This window comes from Megalops cyprinoides, chromosome 1 (assembly GCF_013368585.1).
Source record: "Megalops cyprinoides isolate fMegCyp1 chromosome 1, fMegCyp1.pri, whole genome shotgun sequence".
Taxonomy (NCBI): domain Eukaryota; kingdom Metazoa; phylum Chordata; class Actinopteri; order Elopiformes; family Megalopidae; genus Megalops; species Megalops cyprinoides.
Genome location: NC_050583.1, coordinates 62,393,713 through 62,413,111, shown reverse-complemented (window position 1 = coordinate 62,413,111; position 19,399 = coordinate 62,393,713). Strand labels below are relative to the sequence as shown.

Sequence of the window (19,399 nt, the reverse complement as noted above, 5' to 3'; positions counted from 1 at the left end):
GGTGCTTTAGCAGGACGATCTCTCCCTTGCTTACTTACACTGCATTGCTGCAGTTTTCACCCTCAGCACAAGTTTTTAAAGCCTGAAAGAAAAGTTTTCAGCTTCCTTTAAAAAAAAAAAAAAAATCAGATTTTCAGAACTGTGTTGGGTCGAATAGCATTCCATAGCAAGTCTCCTACAGTTAGCAGCGCTATCCCACAATAAGCAACTGTTGCTATTTGCTTATCACAGATCAGCACACTGATTATGGAGTCCAAAAACAGCATACCTGTGAGGTCCAGGAAGGTAAACTTTGAGCAGGACAAGGCAAGACACAGAATTCATTAGAATAATATTTATAACTCTGACTTGAGATATTTCTTTTTGAATATTTTTATTGCCAAAATAATTCTTTACATGTCATCTTTCTATTTTACATTATTAATCCTGTTATGCTTGATATTCCAATATGAAACTGCTTTGAGGAAAGACAATATGATACTTTAGATTTGCAACAGTTCTGACATACAGTGTAAGCAAACAGCTTAGTTCAACTGATACATAATTTTAACAAATATTATAACAAAGATGTGACATGGGAAGAAATAATAAGAAAAACTATAAAGTCAAACCCCATTGGTCAATCTTGGTGTATACGACTGTTTTATAACTGAAATTAACATATCTTTCTTGCAGATGCATGCAACTGTGAACTTGCTGTACCATTTAACCTAGATAAACCTGATACAAGTACACCCAAACCTGTTAGAATATACATATATATTCAAGTTGTCTTGCATGAAATTAAGGAGGTGTCACACAACTGCATAAACCTGAAGCCATTTTAAATAAATTAAAATAAGTTACATTCCATTAGAATGACCTCTGAATGATCAAACGATTTCACTTGTGGTTGTATTCATGACAGCTGAAGAACTCAGCACAAGTTGTTTAGAGTGGATGGAAGGATGTCTCACTTTACGATACAGTTCTACACAGAAGGCCTTCTAAAGGCAACTACAGTTATCCAAGGAGGAAAATCAAACCGAGTGAAAGTGTTTGGTTCGACATATCAAACACTTATAAATCTGTCTTTTTGGGCCACTAAATAGTGGGTGCTTGGTAAATCCAACAAATATCACTGGGGTTCATTTTCAAGCACTGTTTTTTCCAGCTTTTCCAGAAAGCACAGTATTAACTTCAAATTCCCATTTGATGTTAACTTTTTCTAAAACAGTCCTTGGTGTCCTTTGAAGCAAAAGTATGGCTTTTTAGTGAACAGACTAAAACTAAACATTTAACATCCATTTTAAGTATCTAAAAGTAACTGTCAACAAAGATTATGTTGGTTTCTTATTTAAAGTGTTATCATATTCATGTTTTCCTTTATCTTCTCTGACAGCTATAGTCTTTCACTGTACAGTCACCAAACCGTGTACATCTTTTTCTTTCTTTCACACCTCACAGCTTCTTAATTATAGTAACTCTTACATTAAAGATGTTTTCAAACACTTCAATATACACTCATTTTTGAAGAGGATACAGTGAACCAAAAAAAGCGACTTACATTCTACTAACCTTGAGGCTGAAATGTTTCAACGTTCCTCTGCTGTTGTATTCAGGTACACAACCTTCATTCTCCACAACAGCACAATCAGGCTGTCCTGCTGACAATGTTCAGAAACTAAGCAGGACACTCATTATCCTTGCTGAACGGACAATTAATTTCATTCAGTTTTCTTAGTCCCAAGACCCCTACTTTCCTGTTCTTGATACATGTATAACCTGCAGTAGATGAAAGCACCCCATTTTCCCATAGCTGGCCAACAGAGTAACAGACACCCTGTTAAGCAACGCCACAACAAGAAAGACAGAGAAAATGAGTATTTCTCTAATTGTTGTAGGTGGCTGATGAAAAACAGACCAGCACACACCTTCCCCACATGAAATACAGCCGAGATCAGATCTCACAGGTCAATCCTCTCTGGTACAGTGGCTACAGAGGAGCTGGTACTGACGCTGGACAGTGGTACGCCTTGGCTTCCGGGCGTCTCCCTGTACACAGACTCCAGCACCTCCTCCTGGTTGCCAAGGCTTGCGGTGGCACCCATGGGGCCTGCGGCCTGGGCCAGCTCCTGTGAGCTGGGCAGTCCCATCTGGGGGCTGTGGAAGCCCTGCTGTTGCCGCTGCTCCTGCGCCATCACTTCCAGCTCCGCCTGCCTCCTCCCTCTCCTCTTGCCCAGGACCTTGACATAGTTGGCAGGGACAAGTCCAGTGGTCTGGCCGTCCAAGCTTCCGAGCAGCCACCCCCGGATCCTGGGCTGTTGCTCTACAGCAGATGACATGGAAACGAAAAACATCATCTTCATGAGTTGGAAATGTCTGTATCAAAGAATGATATGTGACAACCCACAGAAAGCCATCTTTTAAAGGAAAGGAGTGTGAGCAAATTCAGTGGCTCTACAAGTCAATACGCTAGAGTGAACAAACTCTCTACAACTGTGAGTGGAAGGTTACCCAATTCAGATAAAATAACTTCAGCCTAAACGGCTTGCTTCACTGCCTGTGTCCTTTATCCCTTACCCTTGGGTGCCAGGTTCAACATGTCCCCAGCCCGAATGGAGATCTCCTCCTCAGAGGCAGCGGTAAAGTCAAACTCTGCCCTGGCCACCACGTGGTCGTCATCCCCATTGGCCCAGTTTGTGGCTGCTCAGAAAAATACATGCAAACCATCAATTGCAGAATTCCCTGTAAGCTCACGTATAGAAGCATCTTTGGCTTTGCAAATGTAGTTGAACAAGTTTCTGCGGAAGACACAAACTCTCTATAAAAAGATTAATTATATTAGCTAACATTTTGTTCCATATTTAGGAAATGTTGAAAGAGGATAAAATAAATCAAAGACAGATGTGATGGGCAGAGTCCCCTCAAACAGCTCAGACTTGCATGTGTGCTGTCAGAGATGTCTTTACATACAGCCAATTTTGCACAATTTAAACACCACCTTAAAAAAAAGAAAAATCACAGTTCATCTGATTGGGATATCTGTGACAACACGAGCCCAACCCCCCACACAAAGAGCCTCCTCAGAAATGATCTCACCGATTTCCTCCACCCCTTCCGAAGAGCTCAGGAGCTTCCAGATGAGGTAGGGCCCGCCAAGGATGACGGCAAAAAAGAGAAAAATGGGCCAGGACTTGACAGAATTCCCCGCCAGGTCGTCCGCCCCTGCCCCTCCCACTCCCGCCACTGCGACCGCTGAACCCGCGCTGTCCGCCCACAGGTCCTCCGCCTCCGACACTCGCCGCAGACCCAGCATCCTTTGCAGGCGGCGGTACAGGTAGCGCAGCGTGCGCACCAGGGCGAAGGCGGAGAAGACCTTGGTGAAGTGCACTCGGAGGCGGGAGAAGTGGTTGGCCACGTCCAGGACGGCGCGGAAGCTGTTGTAGACGGCGGAGAAGGTGGCGTCCATCATCATGCTGACGGAGGAGAAGGCGTGCACGATGCTCTCGATGGACTGGAAGGCGCCGCGGCTGCTCTCCTCCGCCTGCTGCACGAAGCGACTCGGGGGCGCGTCCTCCAGGCGGAAGTGATTGTAGCCCAGTCCTCCCCCGATCCCGTAACTGTAGGGGCTGTAGCCGCTGTAGAAGGAGCTCCCATAGGGGCTATAGGACGTGGAGAGCGAGCTGTAAGCAGGCCGGTACGTGGACATGCCCCCTAAACCAGACTGCTGGACTGGTCGAGGGGGGACTGGCGGCGCCACGCGGGTCAAAACTGGTGGGCCTGGCCTCGACGCTCTGGCCGACCCAAACTCTGTTGACCTGTTGATTAGACATACCGATGTTAATCAAACTATTCAAGACACTGGGAGGTCCAAGCTAGCCTTGGACATTAAGCAGAATGGCAATCTTTAGGACAAGCTTTGGTTATCTGCAAGTGCTCAAGTGCTGAGCTCAGTTTTGCTTCCATGACAACGTTTACAATGAGATACTAAAAAGCAAGGCAACCAAACACAAATATACGACTCAGCTGGACATTGTTAATGAACCAAATCCTGTGAATGTGTAATTCACTTACATTCTACTATGCCAACCACAATAATTAACATTACTTTGCCCCAAACAACCTTGACTTAGGTATGAATGGCCACAGGCTACTTCAACCAAGTAGTGCTCATGTGAAATTGGTCAAATGTTCTCCACTTAAGTCACTTCTGTGCTATGAGTACAGCTCTGAAGCTTAACATTGCACGTAACTGAGTGGTGTCTGTGCAGAGGTTTTCTAATCCAACGTAATAGAGAATGTGTGTGGTAGACCCAAAAATGAGAAAGCTGTTGTTCAGGTACAGCATGAGCTTATAAACATCAGCTCTACAGCACGGTCGACAACGCCTCATAACACTCCACTCAAAATACAATATAAAAAACAAAACCTAACTAACATTAGCTAGCTACACAGAACTCAGACAGCTGCTGCTAACGTTACATTATCTGAACGACTCGCAGTTTTAACTTTGGAAATGCGCTGGTTGAAACATGTTTATTTTGAACACTGCCACACGTGACACTCAAATGGACACGACTTTTCTACTACCGATGCAACTTGACTAGGTAGCTAATAAATAACCAGGGCCTGCATATGGGAACGTGGTGAACCGAATAAACAATATGAATGCTTAATTTCACATTCTTTCGAAACGAGCTGACTAGCAGCAAGTTCTCCTAATTTTGACATAGCTGCTGATAGCTGGCTAAGAGGTAGTTCGCTGTCTGTTCATAAGGAAGCAGGCAAACTAGCTAAGTCTATCTTGCGTACAGGGAAAGTAATGAGTGTCACAACATAATACACGTCGCTTTAGCAATCTAGAAGATCAACTCGCAAATAGATAGTTATTTTTACATGCACATAATGTGTTAACCTAAGACAAATAACGTCAACTAATTGAGTTAAAGTAATAAACTAGCTAAACAACATTAGCAATTTTTGAAGTAGCATACCAACACAACAACACCAGGCCCCAACGCCAGTTTAACATGGCTTGCGAGTCAACATCTAGCAGAGAATAAAACAGTATTATACGCACTGATAGTTGGCTGGAGCTGGAATAGTTCCTGGAATCCGCCTTTCCCACGGTTTAGGAGGAGGCTGCGACGCCATCCTTTAATATTTTCAAGGCTAAGATAGCTAACCCGTTGAGTTAGCCAGTTCTAACCCCCCAATGAGTCGGAATCCGAACTTCGCACTAGCTCAAATGAACAGCGTAGCCTGTAACTAGACTATACTAATAGAGTACAAGACGTATCGAACGCAAGATTAAAATGAGGTCAGTTAAGTACAGGGCTAGGTCGATATAATATTATATTACTCATAGTACGATTTATGTCATTTCATAGGTTTATTACTTAAAACATATCTAGCAGGTGTTTAAATTTATAGATTAGCTAGCTACTTCCTTCCTTCTGATGAATTGTGCAGGCTCTATTATTCGTCCCCCGTAACGTCAGAGACAAGGCATTCATTCTGGTTATTAATAAGGTATCGAGCTCAATAGTAGCAGGTTAGCAAAGCTAGCCATGTGTGGATTGTATTTTCCATTTAGGTAACATCAGTATTTAGCAAAATAGCTAGCAAGGTAAGTTTCCAAAGCTGTGGCTTCGTGCAAACGGCAAAACATGGTAAACTGATAAGCGAATAATTTTCCATGCTCGCAAGAAAAAATCAGCATGCCCAGCTCCCTAGCTAGCGTTAGCCAGTAGCATACCTAACGAGGTCGTACTACACTGGCCAACTCGCTAGCTACCAAGCTAACGTTTATGTTAGTACTAGCTATGTAGCTTGCCAAGTAAATATGCATCTGCATTAACTATTTGTCACATCCTGTATGCCAGCGGTTTGAACTGCAATAAATAGGCTATTCGCTGTCGTTAACGTGCAGTGTATTGATTTCAATTTTGACTTGACTTTTGTTGGGGAACATTTTTTTCTCGCAAGTTAGCAAGCGTATTAGCTACAGCAAGCAATCATATAAAACAGTGAAGTTTATCTTACTTCCAGTTAACTAAAACCGATAGCAATGACAAGAGTACGTATCTTAAACGATCAAGATGCGTGTGAAATGACAGGCAATTAGTGCCTGGACGCTTTCACGAGGTGTCGCCGCGTCACGTTTTCAGGAGGCATTGATGGGAGGTGAAGTCCAGCGCTTATAAAAACAAATCTCTTAACACAAGTTGAAAGATTCATCTCCTCATTGCACCTTTGTATATTGATGCGCAGCGGTTTCCCCAGCGACCAACATAGCACAGCGGATGAAGAAAAACTTGGAATCTGGAAGTTTTAAAAAAGACAAAGTTACAGCCACAAACTGGTACGCCAATCTGGTGTCGTGTGATATGGTTTGTCGGACTTGGGTTGTCGATCCATAGCATTTAGAATCCTTGGCAACCCGGGAGGTTTACACCGGCTGCAATAAGGAGCGCACTACAGCAATGATGCGCTCACTAGACTAACTTGTCTCTCTGTTTATGCTTGCGGCCAGGACCTCGGCATGTTACCCCTGAAGGTGAAGGACCGCCCTATTGTGCGAGCGCTGCTGAGTGCAGGATGCTGTGCTCGCTGCATACTGAGATTTTGCTGCATTGGGCTGCAGTCGGCGTACCGACAGTCCTACGAGGTAGATTATACCCTTCCTAGAAATTGTCACAACTGACTTGCTGACCCTTCACAAATGTGGCGGCAAACCCCAGCCCTCTGTCAGGGAGCCACATGTCCCTCGCTTTGAAAATGTCTTTGTTATTCTTCTCCAGGACCTGATGAATGAACTACACACCTTTGTCAGTGCCGGAGAGTGTGGTAAATCTCATGATGTCCCAGACCATGAGCGCACAGAAGACCCTCCTTGCAAGAGAGTGAAACTGGACACAGTGGAGGGAGATACAGAGGTGGTTCCCCATGCCCAGGCAGAATCTGATCTGGACACTGCAGGGCCCAAAGTTTGTGTTGTGTGCCTAGGTGTGCTACAGCATTTCTGCGACAAAACCTTTGCCAAGAAGGTATGATCAAAGCTGCATGGGCCATTGTCTCAGTTTCAACAACCATGATTTAGCAAAGCTAGCAGTGTCAAGAATGATAAATGCTTTTTTCTAATTGAGTGTCAGTGTGTTCTAGATGTGTAAGACCAGACAGCTACCTTGTGCCTTGATCAGTCCATAATGAGTTTTGTGCTTTTTCCATTCTAACTCTTTGCAGGTGTCAGAGGCAGTTACTGCAGAGGGGTATCAGTTTGACAGTCTTGTGCTGTCTGTCTCACTCCCCGCCCAGCTGTCAGTCAGGGAGGTGAGGGACCATTTGTCTCTTTCTTAAATGACATGACAGGGCTTTTTTTTTTTTTACTTTACATTACATGCATTTAGAAGATGCTCTTATCCAGAGCGACCTCCAGCGCAATAGAACATGAGTGTATCAAGCTAAATGAGAGTTTGCAGCTGGGTCCATCAAAGGAATTATGGATTGCTGCATAACCCTTTGGGATAGGCACATGGCAAAATGATGCTGAAGGACAGTGCCATTCGACAAGGGAGGCTGGTACTGCTTCTTGTGAGGAAAAGGCACTGTACATGTCTAAATGAAGTTAGATTTTTTTCTTGTTCAGTATTAGTTGTGACCACTAGAGGGCACAGTTGGACAAGAATGTGGTTAAGGTTCTCAGTGAAATTGATGTACAAATGGATGTGGAACTGAAAGAGCCGAGTATGTTGCACATGCTGCGCTGAGTACCCGCCTTGTGTTGTATTAGATACACAATTCAGGTCTGTATTATGTATCACAGTGTACTGGCTACTGGTGTTAGGCCCAGACAATTGACATTGATATTTAAGATCCAGTGTCGGTGCCAGAGCTGTGTACCAGCAAGTGATGGTCAATTCAAACAGTAAACTGTAATCTTAGTATGACTGGGTGAATACTGTTAGCACAGAAAAGCCTGCTTTGTAAGACTTCAGGGCTTTTTTCACAATTGAATTTGATGTGTAATGGAGCGTTGTATGTGTGCTGGATGAACCACAGATGAGCCTTCTCCTTTTAGTGTAACCAGCTCAATCATTATCATACATGAACTGGATGATGCATGGTTGCTACTTATTGAAACCTGTTGTCTACAGCTAATGATTTAGCGGTTTCTGTCAACTGAAGGTGAGATGGAGCTGTTTGTGGTGATGTTGGGGGCGGGCAGGGAGGTGTTAAAGCTGTACCACCTTCTGTCCTCATCAAGCGCAATCCCTTCGTGCAGTGTGATGTGAGGTTTTCAAAGCCGTGCCATGACAGCGTGTGGGTGGGTGTGTTCGCTGTGTGTCCATGCCTGGTTGGAATTACCTGACCGCTTCAGCCCACCTGCTTCCCTCTTTCTGCCCCCAGTGCCTGGTTTGCAAGCAGCGTGGCTCTTTGTGAGCCTATAGGAAGTTCACTGGAGATGCATATGCAAATTGATAAAAGCATGGAAGTCAGAGATGTTCTCAAAATCAACACTTAATGCCCAGCCCCTCCCACCACAAGCTGTTTCCCTGAAAGTTGTGAAATGCTCAGCCTAGCACCAAGCCTTTATGGGAAACGGAGGTGGAAACCTACAACACAAGGAGGACAGCATTCTTTGCTGCGCCCGTGATGTGAAATTCCCGAGCCGATTGCAACAGGACGCTGCAGTGTTGTTGTGGCAGCGCATTTCGGCTGTTCACGTTGGTGCCTTTCTGAACGCTTGTCTCTCGTCTGTCTTTCCTGTTTGTGATTAATGGGGGGCGTGGCGGCCTGCTGACAGCACTCCACCTGGCTGCTTGTCAAGAAGGAAGTGAGGTAAGCCTCTGCGCCGCAGTACTTGTTCTGCTGTCTCGCCACATTGCATCACCCGCGTCCCGTTGGTGCGACCTCTCCGTTTCTTACCTTTATGTAACCCAGTTTGGAATCCCCAATTGTACACCAGGCTTGTATTGCCACTCCAGACTCTGCAGTCGTGCGGGAGTGCTGAACCAAAAGGAATGCAGTCCTCTGAGACTTTTTACACATGCTGGCATGCTTGCAGCCATTGAAAGCAGCCCTGAGACAAACCTCAGCTGCTAAAACTTGGTCATAATTCTGCACAAGCCTTAGGAGTCTGTGCTGCAAAAAAAAAAGGTTTTATAAACAAAACTGCATCAGATCTTTACTTGAATTATCAGACACATGATTCAGGCCTGTTTTAGTGAAGTATGCAGATCATGATTGTTACCGTGCTGTGCTGACACGTGAGGAATGAGCAGGGGTGGAGATGATGCCAGGCTGACGTAACAGCCAGCTAACGCTAGGGGGTTTCCCTTTACATTGTAACCTGAGATTGGCGATGAATGAAGCAACTGTGCAAAACATACTCCAGCTATACACGTGATGGAGCTTCACTTCAAGGAGTCTGTGTTGATTTTTTGGCTCGATATTGTAGTCACTGTTATTGATTTCAGGTTAAGTGGTCAGCCCAGTATTTTTTAAAAGCATGCATGCATGCCTTTGGCAAAATGTGCAATAACCACTGTTCCTTTTCACCTTCAAGGGAGAGTATTAAAGTTGGTATTCTTTGTGTGTGAAGTATTTTTTTTCCTGGTCTGTGTCTTAAGAATAACCAACCATATGCTTCACACGTGCAGCCTTGTTTCAAATCTTTAAGAGCAGTTTGAATGACTTTTTAAGGTGTGACTGATTTCTGCTTTCTGCTTTGCGTGGTGTTTATCAGGGAAAAAGGGCTGTGTCTTGGCAAGGATGACGTCATCCAGGTGAAGGAGGCCTTCAAGTGGATCATGAATGGCTTGGTCTCCCAGGAGCTGGGTGTACCTGTGCTGGCCAAGGCAAGAGGATCATTTCCCGTCTTTGCGCTGTCTGCATGGGGAGGGGCCATTTCTGTAACTGGAAGGTGTTGGCTGCAGTGCAGTTATTGCTCTAGGCCTCGGCTGATGTTTAGACACACACCCCCTCGTGTAATTAACACAAACATGCACACGCACGCAAGAGGTGGCAGATGGAGATACAGACTCGGACCATCCGGTGGCTCCGCCATTAGTGTGGTGTATAGCCGCGCCTCTGACTCTTTCGTAACACTGCCCTAGTTGAGTGGGTCCGCAGCCCTGCGTTTGCTTTGGATTACACTCACCATGCCAGCTCTTTGGTGCGGCTTCAGCGGCTGGGTGAAATAACAACATGATTGGATGGGTCCAGGGCCTCTCGGACGCCTTCCCTCACTCCCCGCTGTGTGCTTTCTCCTGCAGAGTCCCTTTGAAGTCAGTGTGGGCTTCACACACCCGGAAACCGATGGAGACTGCCACTTCCTGTAGGTTTGCCATTCGCTGTTACCTTGGTCCATGTCGCCTTGTTTGCACCTTTCACCCTGGTTTGTTAAAATGACACTCTAATTACAAGTCCTCATCTGACAGTGGAGCAGTCATGTGTTAAAGAGCAATGAAGGGATTGCACGTTATATCAATTCCACGAAAACAGTCTAGCTGAAAATCACATCTGTGTACATCGTAATCCCTGATGGATGATAGGCAAAGCAGATGGGATGAAACAAATCTTCCTCTTCCCACTTATTTGCCTGGCCAGGAGGACAAAAGTTGAAGTAACAACAAGTAGGAAAATATAGTGTGCTGGAGTTTTACCTTACTCACATGAAGACATTGCCCAGAGAAGCCCTTGTCCCACTGCAAAATAATTAGTGTCTATTGGGTTTGGTTATATGTTGATCTCGATTGTAAATAATACATCAGGGTTAGACTGCAAAATTATTCATTTGGTACATAGTAGTCATTGAAATTCAGTGGGAACTCTGTTTATTAGGGTGTAAATACAGCATTGAAATGAACAGTATTTTGTGAAGGAGCAGGGGACAAAGTACCAAAAACTGGAGGGCTTCTGTACTTGGTTTGTAGGAAATATTCTTGAATAACTTTAAGGGGAGAATAATGTGAATGATACTGCAATATGCAGTCAGTGTTAAAGCTGTGCACAGAACGGAGGGAAGATCATGACGACTTAGACTTCAGAAATGAGTAAATTGGGGTCAGGCGAGGACAGCATAGTCACGTTAAAGCTATTTTGGCAATTCAAGGCCGTGTCTTCTAACCATACAGTTCTCAAAATTATATGGACAAATATTGATACGATGAATTTAAGTAGTATAAACAACTTAATATTGTAGTTTTTTTAGGTAGATTTACAACACCCATGACAGTGCTGTTATACTCAATTACATTTACATTGCTGAAAGCATCACAGACAGAAGTGTTATAGACATGCATATACTAAGGAAATAAAGATGACATGAAATAAGGGGCACTGAAGTGCAGGTGAGACTATGCAATAATGAAGATAAACCAACAGGCTGTGATGGGTTATATCCAGAGGTTCTTACAGAACTTGATTAGATGATCTGTAAACTACTAAGAAAAAATTAATGCTGTATGTAAAAACTGGAGAAATACTTAAGGATTAGAAACAAGGTAATATTATACAAGTAAGAAAGGGGGTAGCACAAATACAGGAGACAGGCCTGTTAATTTAACGTGTGTCTAGTGCAAAATAATGTCATCCATCATTGGATAAATGAATTATTCATGGATATAATTGGTGATATACGGGAGAGAGAAATTCAGAAATACAGTATTTGGCTCCAGATGGGCTTAAGGTAGATAGACTCCTTATCAGTCTAAACTCAAAAGAGCTATCCTCACAGGTATTTAAAGTCAGCATCAATGTGTAATTTAACATTTAACGTACAGCATTCAGGACATGGTGATGGTTTCACTCTAGCTGTACTATGTTTTTGATGTGTTATTTATCTTGTTTGTTTTTTATAATCATCTTAATCTTGAATCATTCATGGATACTTAATATTTGTCTTACTTTGATACTTACTTTTGTCTTTTTAGCATTGTAATATTTTGTCCTGTTACTGATTTAAATGGCCTGTATCATAATTGCTACCATTAGCCATAATGTAACAATGGATGCAGTTTGACGTTGGACCTTACCCAACCATCTTTCCTTCACTCCACAGGGCTACTACGTGTTCTGACTGCTTCAAACCAGCTAAGAACAAACTGGTAAGGTTAGAGCTTTTGTTGACTGTTGCACAAGGAGATGTCTTGCGTAGGTCTATTCAAGAGTTCAAGATGTTTTGGATGCTGGCCTCGTCATGCATAAAATGGAATATGGAATATGGCTGTATAGAACATTGTATTTGTTGATTTTCAGAACTTTTAGTATTCTGTAATTGTGAATAGTACATGCACAATAACAGTGGAACAGAGGCCATTGGGTTGAAAGTCTGTAATGGACAGAGACTTATTTCTAGTTAAAACTGAAAAGTTGATTAATACATGCATACACTGGATTGTGCAAAGTTTTGTACAGTATTTACAAACTTGTGTTTGCTGGTCATGGTACAGTAATCTCTCACCCTAGAGGGCTCTAAGTTCCTTCTGCCTCTTGCTTGGATAAAAACTAGCTTCCTGTGCTGTTATTGCAAAAGCATTGATCCATAGCAAGAACTCAGAGTACCTTACTATAACAAGAAGTGATTTTATTTACAACTTGGTGTGTGTAGTTCAACATGTTGATGTTTACAAACTTCTGTTCAGAGCTCAACAAAAACCTTAACCAAAGAAACTGCTACAGGGGCTCTTGCCATTTCTGCCATATGGTTTGTGCTTATTTCACCAAGAAACACAACCATCAAAATGAAAACACTAGGCATATTTTATATCTCAACAAAAAACACTTTCAATATTCAAACATAACAAGCCATTCGAATGTACAAATCATATATTATTCAACATTCTTTATCTCTGTGCTTGTACTTTTCTCAAAGTAGTGCACATTATAAAGAACTACAGTACTGCAAATGAATTCTGTCAAATGGGTTTTTTCCTCTATTCTTTCATGTACCAAATAATTATCTTATAAAATATAAATAGAAATTTGTGTGGGAACATACCCTTCCCCTTAATATAATGTAATTATGGTAACAATGATTGACACTCTTCTGAAAAGGGGATGGACAGTAATTAACTAGATAGTCAGACATGGATTCATAGGAAATGTAAGAAATCATTGTAGATAGAGTGAAAAGAAATGACAAAACAAACCACATTGTTTTGTTTTAATCGATTTATGTAAACCGGCAGAAATGCTTATTACGTACTCTGTCACTATCTGATTTTCTTTTGAAACCCTTTTTTATGATAGACAGTACGCCAATTGGAAAAATACCTGTAGCTCAGAATACTGATCAACTCTTTGTTCACGTTAACTGCAAAGACGTGCTTTGTGGTTTGCGTCTCATAGACAGGATGCCACATTTTCTTGTAAAGCATTTCTTCTCCGGACACATGAAGACAAGCCCCAGGTTTGTGTACATCCTGTGTTCTCAGCTAGTGAGGCTTCTGCGTAAAGCATCAAGCATCAAGCATCACGTTACTAAGACAGTGAAACACTGTAATATCTGTAATACGACAATGCAGGGGTGCATTGCTGTTTATTGCCCTTGTGCTGTGGAATTATGGTGTTAAAGTGAGATAAGCATCTGGAGAAAGCAGGGCACCGTTCATTTCCAGTGAATAATCATATGTTGTAAGGTCTTCTGATCAGCTTTCTGAAAGGTGCCAGATGAGTCTGTGGAAATAGATTTTAAGTGTAGTCAACATTATTATTTAATGTCCCTCATATAATATTGGGTGTGTTGTAGTGAACAGTGTAATATTTCAGTTACATACAAGAGCCAAATCCCATGGTATGAATTTAATAAGGATATAGATCGAGCCAATCAGAATGGTTGGTGGTTGAGCATTCATTTCCCATCTTGTATTCTTTGGCTTTTGGTGTTTTACTTAATGACAGTGATATTAAAGGAATTATATTATGGTAATTGATTTCTAAAGGAATGCAAGACTTGGAAAAAAAAAAACTAACATGCTGTTATCTGAAACAATGAACACATATGGAATTAAAAACAACCCGCTTTCCCTTGAAAGGTAATTTTCACACCAGGCTGTTAGTTTCAAGGTTTCAGTAACATAGGAGTATTCAATTTCCTCTGAAGTTGAAGCCCTCAGGTGGCGAAGTTTAGGCAGAACGAAAATGATGCAAACACACGATGCACCACATCCTTCTCCTCGTCTGGCTCTTGACGTTTTCTGAGAACGTGCAGCTCGCTCACGAGGCGGCCCCCCCCCCCCCCCCTCTTCTCTGTCGATGTTTGTTGCAGTCAGTCTTCACTAGAATGGCTGTGGTGAAGGCGCTCGAGAAGATAACAGATGAGAACTTCCGCAGGTAAACAGTCACATTGTGAGCTTGTCTTTTCACAAGGCAGGCCGTTTCTCAGTATCGGGACCGGCTCCCTCTCTGGGGTGAAGCCTTCCCTTCAGAGCAGATGGGAAGGCATGATTTGGAAGTGGGGAAAGAACATGGCCTGTTTACCTCACAAGCACCATCCTCAAGTTGGCTAAGTAGATTCTTGATAAGAGTTTGATAAACTCATATTACTGGCCAGGGTATTTACCAGTTCGAAACCCCCCATTACCCTTCGCTGTGATAGTCATTAATTCTTTGCTGTAAATTTTTTCTGCACGTGTAGTTAGTAGGTCAAAGGCTGTTTTGCTGTCAACCTTAATGGCTGGTGGAATGCATACAGCATCGATTGTCCATTTTCCTTTGCCCCTCCACAGTTTCCTGTCCAATTTTTGTGCCCACAGACAGTTCCCGTGTCCTCCAAAGTGCCCAACTACAAGGTGCACTGCCCAAGACATTCAGTGTCTCCATGTGTCTGTGTTCGTGGCTGGTGAGTTGACCTAAGCAATACTTGATGCTTACTAGAAAATGGGATTTTTATACGCCTGTGAAGATACTCCAGGGATTCCCTTTTTTCCTTCTTATTGAAACACTCATATTCAAAGGAAACGCACAAATGTCCATAGATTTTGAGTTGCTGTGTTGGATCTTCCTGCTGGTTACACAAGCAGACAAGATCAATGTCACAGTTATTGTTGTTGAAACAACGTTTACTTTTTTTCTTGTGTAAAGGAAATCACTCACTCAAGAGTTTTATATTGGTGTACAAGTGCTCTTTGCTCTTTGGCAGCTCCTAACATTTTTAGGGGAACGGTATCAATGATAAAATGCTGACTGTTTGCAGTAAAAATCATGGAAACTGAATTTGAGTATAGTTGAAAGGCATATCTGCATTGTGCAGTGGAGTTCATCGTGAAGGAGTGGGCCAGTTTTGCCTCCCCTGATTCGTCTACCTCTCTCCTCTCGTTCAGGAAGATATAACAAGTTCTCCCGCACGCTGCCGCAGACTCCATGGGTGATCGATGGGGAGAGGAGGATGGAGTCATCGGTGGAGGAGCTGATCACGGCACCCCTGCTGTCTGCTTTCCGGTCGGAGGGTGAGCGCCAGGGTCACGGGGTCCCGTCTGAGATTCCAGTTTCTGCCTGGAGTACTACTCCAGCACAGCTGGTGCATGCTGGTATACTTAGAATCCATCGACCTAAATTGTCTCGCCGCTAAGACTAGTTTCTTTTTTCACCACAGGCTTCAACTTCTCATCTTCGGGAAGGGAGGACGTGGACGTGCGGACTCTTGGAAATGGTAATGATTACAGCGGTCTGTGTCCTCCAGCTGGGTCGCAGCCTAAACCACAGTGCAATAGTCATGCCCCATGGGCTGCCGCTGGCTCATCTGCCAGGTCATACACTCTCATTCCCCGTTAGATGGTATTGCTAGGGCTTTCTTGGAATAAATGGAGAACTCCTTGGCGATGCGAGCCCTTGCAGGTTTTGGCCTCGGTCTTGAGCATGGCGTGTACAGGCCCTTGGCAGTGCAGTTGCTGAATGGTGTGCTCCTCAGGTCGCCCCTTTGCAGTGGAGCTGCTGAACCCTCACAGATCCCAGTTCAGCAAGGAGGAAGTCCGAGAGCTCCAGGAGGTACAGAGCTCTCCCGCTTGCCTAGATGAACCACTCCCTCTGCACTACGCTTCCAGTGACCACTGTCTCTTACCTCCTCCCAGGCCATCAACAAGTCTTCAGACAAAATCAGAGTGAGGGACTTGCAGATCGTAACAAGGTAGGAAGCAGGCCACAAATCACTGGTCAGGTGTAAGCACTATTACATTGGAGCAACGCTGGCACTACCTTGCTTGTTTGCATGAGCTGCATACAAAGTCTGCAGCTCCCCATACAGATCAGCAACCCTCAGGAGCCTTTTGCAGGATGAAAACATCTTCACAATGTTGCCCTGATGCAGCCTTGACTCCATCTGGGAGATACAGGCACAGAAGACAGACCTGAGCTATTGGTTTGCTCTGCAGAGATGCAGTGGGCCACATGAAGGAAGGAGAGGAGGAGAAGACCAAGTCTTACGGCGCACTGATCTGGACCCAGAGGCCCATTGAAAAAGAAGACATAGAATTCATTAAAGACATAAAGGTATGTGCATGGGCATCGGAACAGTTTTGTGATTTCTGTGAAGTTGTGAAGTGCATTTTCTCCTAGTAAGGTATGCCATTTATAAAGCACTCACCACTTGAGGACTGGAATGAGCATATTCCTTTGGTTCGCTTGGTATTTCTCCAGTGTGGTATACTAATGGATTAAGTAAAATGTTAACAACAAATGAGAAAATGTGAGGCACTAAAGAAAGCCAGAAACCAAATGCGAGAATACATGTTTTCTCTTGGTTTTTCCAGGTTTGGTTTTGTGTTTTTTTTTTTTTTTGCATTTGTCTCTTGCACTTCAGGACCACCATACCTTCCTGACACAACTGATGGCATGGCTACAGTAAATAATTTTTCTCAGTAATGAATGATACTGCTTTCTTAATTGTTAGGGTTAACAACAACAGCCTTGAGCAGTTACAGAATCCACAAGAATTGTGCTTTTGGGACTGCTGCGAAAATATTTCACGTTTATTCACGAAATTTGAATGTGGCTTCGTTTAGGCGTGACAAGAAGTTCTAGAACCGGCATGTCATTCATCAGCACAGGAACCACACAAGCATGCTAAGTGTTTTGTGCTTTGATGTTGATGTTGATGCTACTGGTAAGGGCCCACGTTAGGGTTTAACCACAGGATGTAGTTAATGCCAGTCATGCTTGTGCATGCTGTTGTCGCACCTTTTTTTTGTTTGCTGTGTGTCTGTGCGCTTGTGAATGTCTGCCGTCTCTGTGCAATGCAGGAGTTAAAGATTGCCCAGAAGACACCACTCAGGGTGCTGCATCGCCGGCCATTGGCAGTGCGGCAGCGCGTCATCCACACCATGACCGCACGCTTCCTGGACTCGCATCACTTTCAACTGCACCTGCGCACCCAGGCAGGGACGTATCCTCACAATGAGCAATACTCACCCTGAGTAATGCACACTACAGATACAGGGCAGCCTGTATAGTGTACACTACAGATACAGGGCAGCCTCAATAGTGTACACTACAGATGCAGGGCAGCCTCAATAGTGTACACTACAGATACAGGGCAGCCTGTATAGTGTACACTACAGATACAGGGCAGCCTGAGTAGTGCACACTACAGATACAGGGCAGCCTGAGTAGTGTACACTACAGATACAGGGCAGCCTGAGTAGTGCACATTACAGATACAGGGCAGCCTGTATAGTGTACACTACAGATACAGGGCAGCCTGAGTAGGGCACATTACAGATACAGGGCAGCCTGTATAGTGTACACTACAGATACAGGGCAGCCTGAGTAGTGCACATTACAGATACAGGGCAGCCTCAATAGTGTACACTACAGATACAGGGCAGCCTCAATAGTGTACACTACAGATACAGGGCAGACTCAATAGTGTACACTACAGATACAGGGCAGCCTCAATAGTGTACACTACAGATACAGGGCAGCCTCAATAGTGTACACTACAGATACAGGGCAGCCTCAATAGTGTGCACTACAGATACAGGGCAGCCTCAATAGTGTACACTACAGATACAGGGCAGCCTGAGTAGTGCGCACTACAGATACAGGGATAGTCTAAGTTGAACACACTACTGGTAATGTCTAAATAGTGCATACAACAGATACAGGACTGCCTGAGCAGTGAACAATTTCACTGCAATTTCATTACAATTTTTACTCAGTCTAAGAGAGAGACACAGAGATGTTTTGCCCACACCATTAAATATCTACTCCTTCCCAAATCACGTAGCCTTTACTAACATATGGCTCTTGTACCACTGCTGTACAATGCTCGATAACATATCTGTCTGGAACATCTTCTTTATATTTCTGCTACAGTTACACCAGAAATGCCAGGGCAGACATGGGGTTTGGACTCATAGGCTTGGCAGTACAGTATGTTTTGCATTTCAGTATGTAGGCTACAATCCAGTTCCATGAATGATGTCATCTTATTGTTTAAATGGGACTGTAGGTGAATTTTAAACACTTTGAATGTTGAAGACTGTAAAACAGCTTGAAGGGGAATACACACACCCATTCAGAACAACTGCTGTTCAGTTCAAGATCTTGTTTCTTATTTATCAGTGTTTAGCAGTTTTTTTTTATTTGTTTTTAATCATTTAAATAATTTTAAAAGTTTGAAAAGTTTAAAACTCCTTAATGACTGCTCCAAGCTACATCAAGGAGTTTGTTCATGGGGACTTTGGGCGAACCAGGCCCAACCTGTGTGACCTCATGAAGACTGACACGGACATCCTGGAGCTGGATGTGGAGGTGGGCGCAGGACACACTGCATAATGCCACAATGCCAATACCAAGTTTTGGTACAAGCCAGTGACTGAATTAATCCTCTCTCTCTCTCTCACTGTGCACTCTCCACAGTCTGTGGATGTGGACTGGCCCCCTGCAGTAGGAGACTGAGGGCCTGTAGGAGTCTGCGTGGTAACGCCAAGCCTCAACACAAAGCCATACCTGCTTGAGAGTACTATCACCGCATCAAAAAACACATCCCCTGTCCTCCCTCGTTTAGACTATTTAAGTGGATAGATATCTGTAAAGTACACGCAGAAGCTCTCATTTTTTATGTTTGATTAAATACTGTTGAAACCTCACAGATGTGCCTTACATTTTGAATTTGTTCATTGCAAAAAAATGCATATTTGTTTTAATTAGAGGGGAAAGCATGGTAAAAGGTTGTTTGTTTGACAAACTTTAGCGACTTTTGTGATAATAATTCACAAAAGAGGTTGAGGACATGACTTTCTCTCTGTGCATCTGGGCCTCTATTCAACCTGTATGATGTTAAATTGCAATGTACATGTGTTGAAATCAGATTAAAAATGCTGTATTGAATAAAATACCCTTTATTAAACACAGTATATAGAAAACATAGAAGAGTAATTGTACGCAAATGGCATCATTAAAAAACAATACATTC

At 43.4% G+C, this 19,399-nt stretch overlaps 2 protein-coding genes across 3 annotated transcripts; one reads left to right on the top strand and one right to left on the bottom strand.

Annotated features, from left to right (window-relative positions):
- Window positions 1-633: 633 nt before the first annotated feature.
- Window positions 634-5,225, bottom strand: pex13 (peroxisomal biogenesis factor 13). The gene is made up of 4 exons (XM_036536897.1): window positions 5,063-5,225; window positions 3,082-3,800; window positions 2,563-2,685; window positions 634-2,308 (listed from the first exon to the last, which is right to left on the bottom strand). Exons 1-4 carry the CDS (start codon window positions 5,134-5,136, stop codon window positions 1,947-1,949), a joined length of 1,278 nt encoding a protein of 425 aa, XP_036392790.1. The 5' UTR covers window positions 5,137-5,225; the 3' UTR covers window positions 634-1,946.
- Window positions 5,226-5,517: 292 nt separating this feature from the next.
- On the top strand, window positions 5,518-19,368 carry pus10 (pseudouridine synthase 10). 2 transcript variants are annotated; one of them, XM_036555405.1, is made up of 19 exons: window positions 5,518-5,611; window positions 6,256-6,346; window positions 6,518-6,652; window positions 6,786-7,031; window positions 7,228-7,314; window positions 8,789-8,823; window positions 9,731-9,842; window positions 10,260-10,321; window positions 12,047-12,092; window positions 14,255-14,319; window positions 14,742-14,827; window positions 15,309-15,434; window positions 15,581-15,637; window positions 15,896-15,972; window positions 16,056-16,111; window positions 16,356-16,473; window positions 17,223-17,365; window positions 18,636-18,735; window positions 18,844-19,368. In XM_036555405.1, exons 3-19 carry the CDS (start codon window positions 6,527-6,529, stop codon window positions 18,880-18,882), a joined length of 1,581 nt encoding a protein of 526 aa, XP_036411298.1. In that variant the 5' UTR covers window positions 5,518-5,611; window positions 6,256-6,346; window positions 6,518-6,526; the 3' UTR covers window positions 18,883-19,368. The 2 variants fall into 2 exon arrangements, with proteins under 2 accessions (XP_036411298.1, XP_036411211.1); XM_036555318.1 differs by lacking the exon at window positions 6,256-6,346.
- The last annotated feature ends 31 nt before the right edge of the window (window positions 19,369-19,399 follow it).

What these genes read in the sequence shown, in the direction of transcription:
- pex13 (XM_036536897.1), bottom strand. Translation starts at nt 5,136, where the DNA reads ATGGCGTCGCAGCCTCCTCCTAAACCGTGGGAAAGGCGGATTCCAGGA. An exon ending in CCAGCTCCAGCCAACTATCA is followed by an intron (nt 3,801 to 5,062) that starts GTGCGTATAATA and finishes TCTAATCAACAG; the next exon opens with GTCAACAGAGTTTGGGTCGG. An exon ending in GTTGAACCTGGCACCCAAGG is followed by an intron (nt 2,309 to 2,562) that starts GTAAGGGATAAA and finishes CATCTGCTGTAG; the next exon opens with AGCAACAGCCCAGGATCCGG.
- pus10 (XM_036555318.1), top strand. Translation starts at nt 6,527, where the DNA reads ATGTTACCCCTGAAGGTGAAGGACCGCCCTATTGTGCGAGCGCTGCTG. An exon ending in ACAGATGAGAACTTCCGCAG is followed by an intron (nt 14,320 to 14,741) that starts GTAAACAGTCAC and finishes TTGTGCCCACAG; the next exon opens with ACAGTTCCCGTGTCCTCCAA. An exon ending in TCCTGGAGCTGGATGTGGAG is followed by an intron (nt 18,736 to 18,843) that starts GTGGGCGCAGGA and finishes CACTCTCCACAG; the next exon opens with TCTGTGGATGTGGACTGGCC.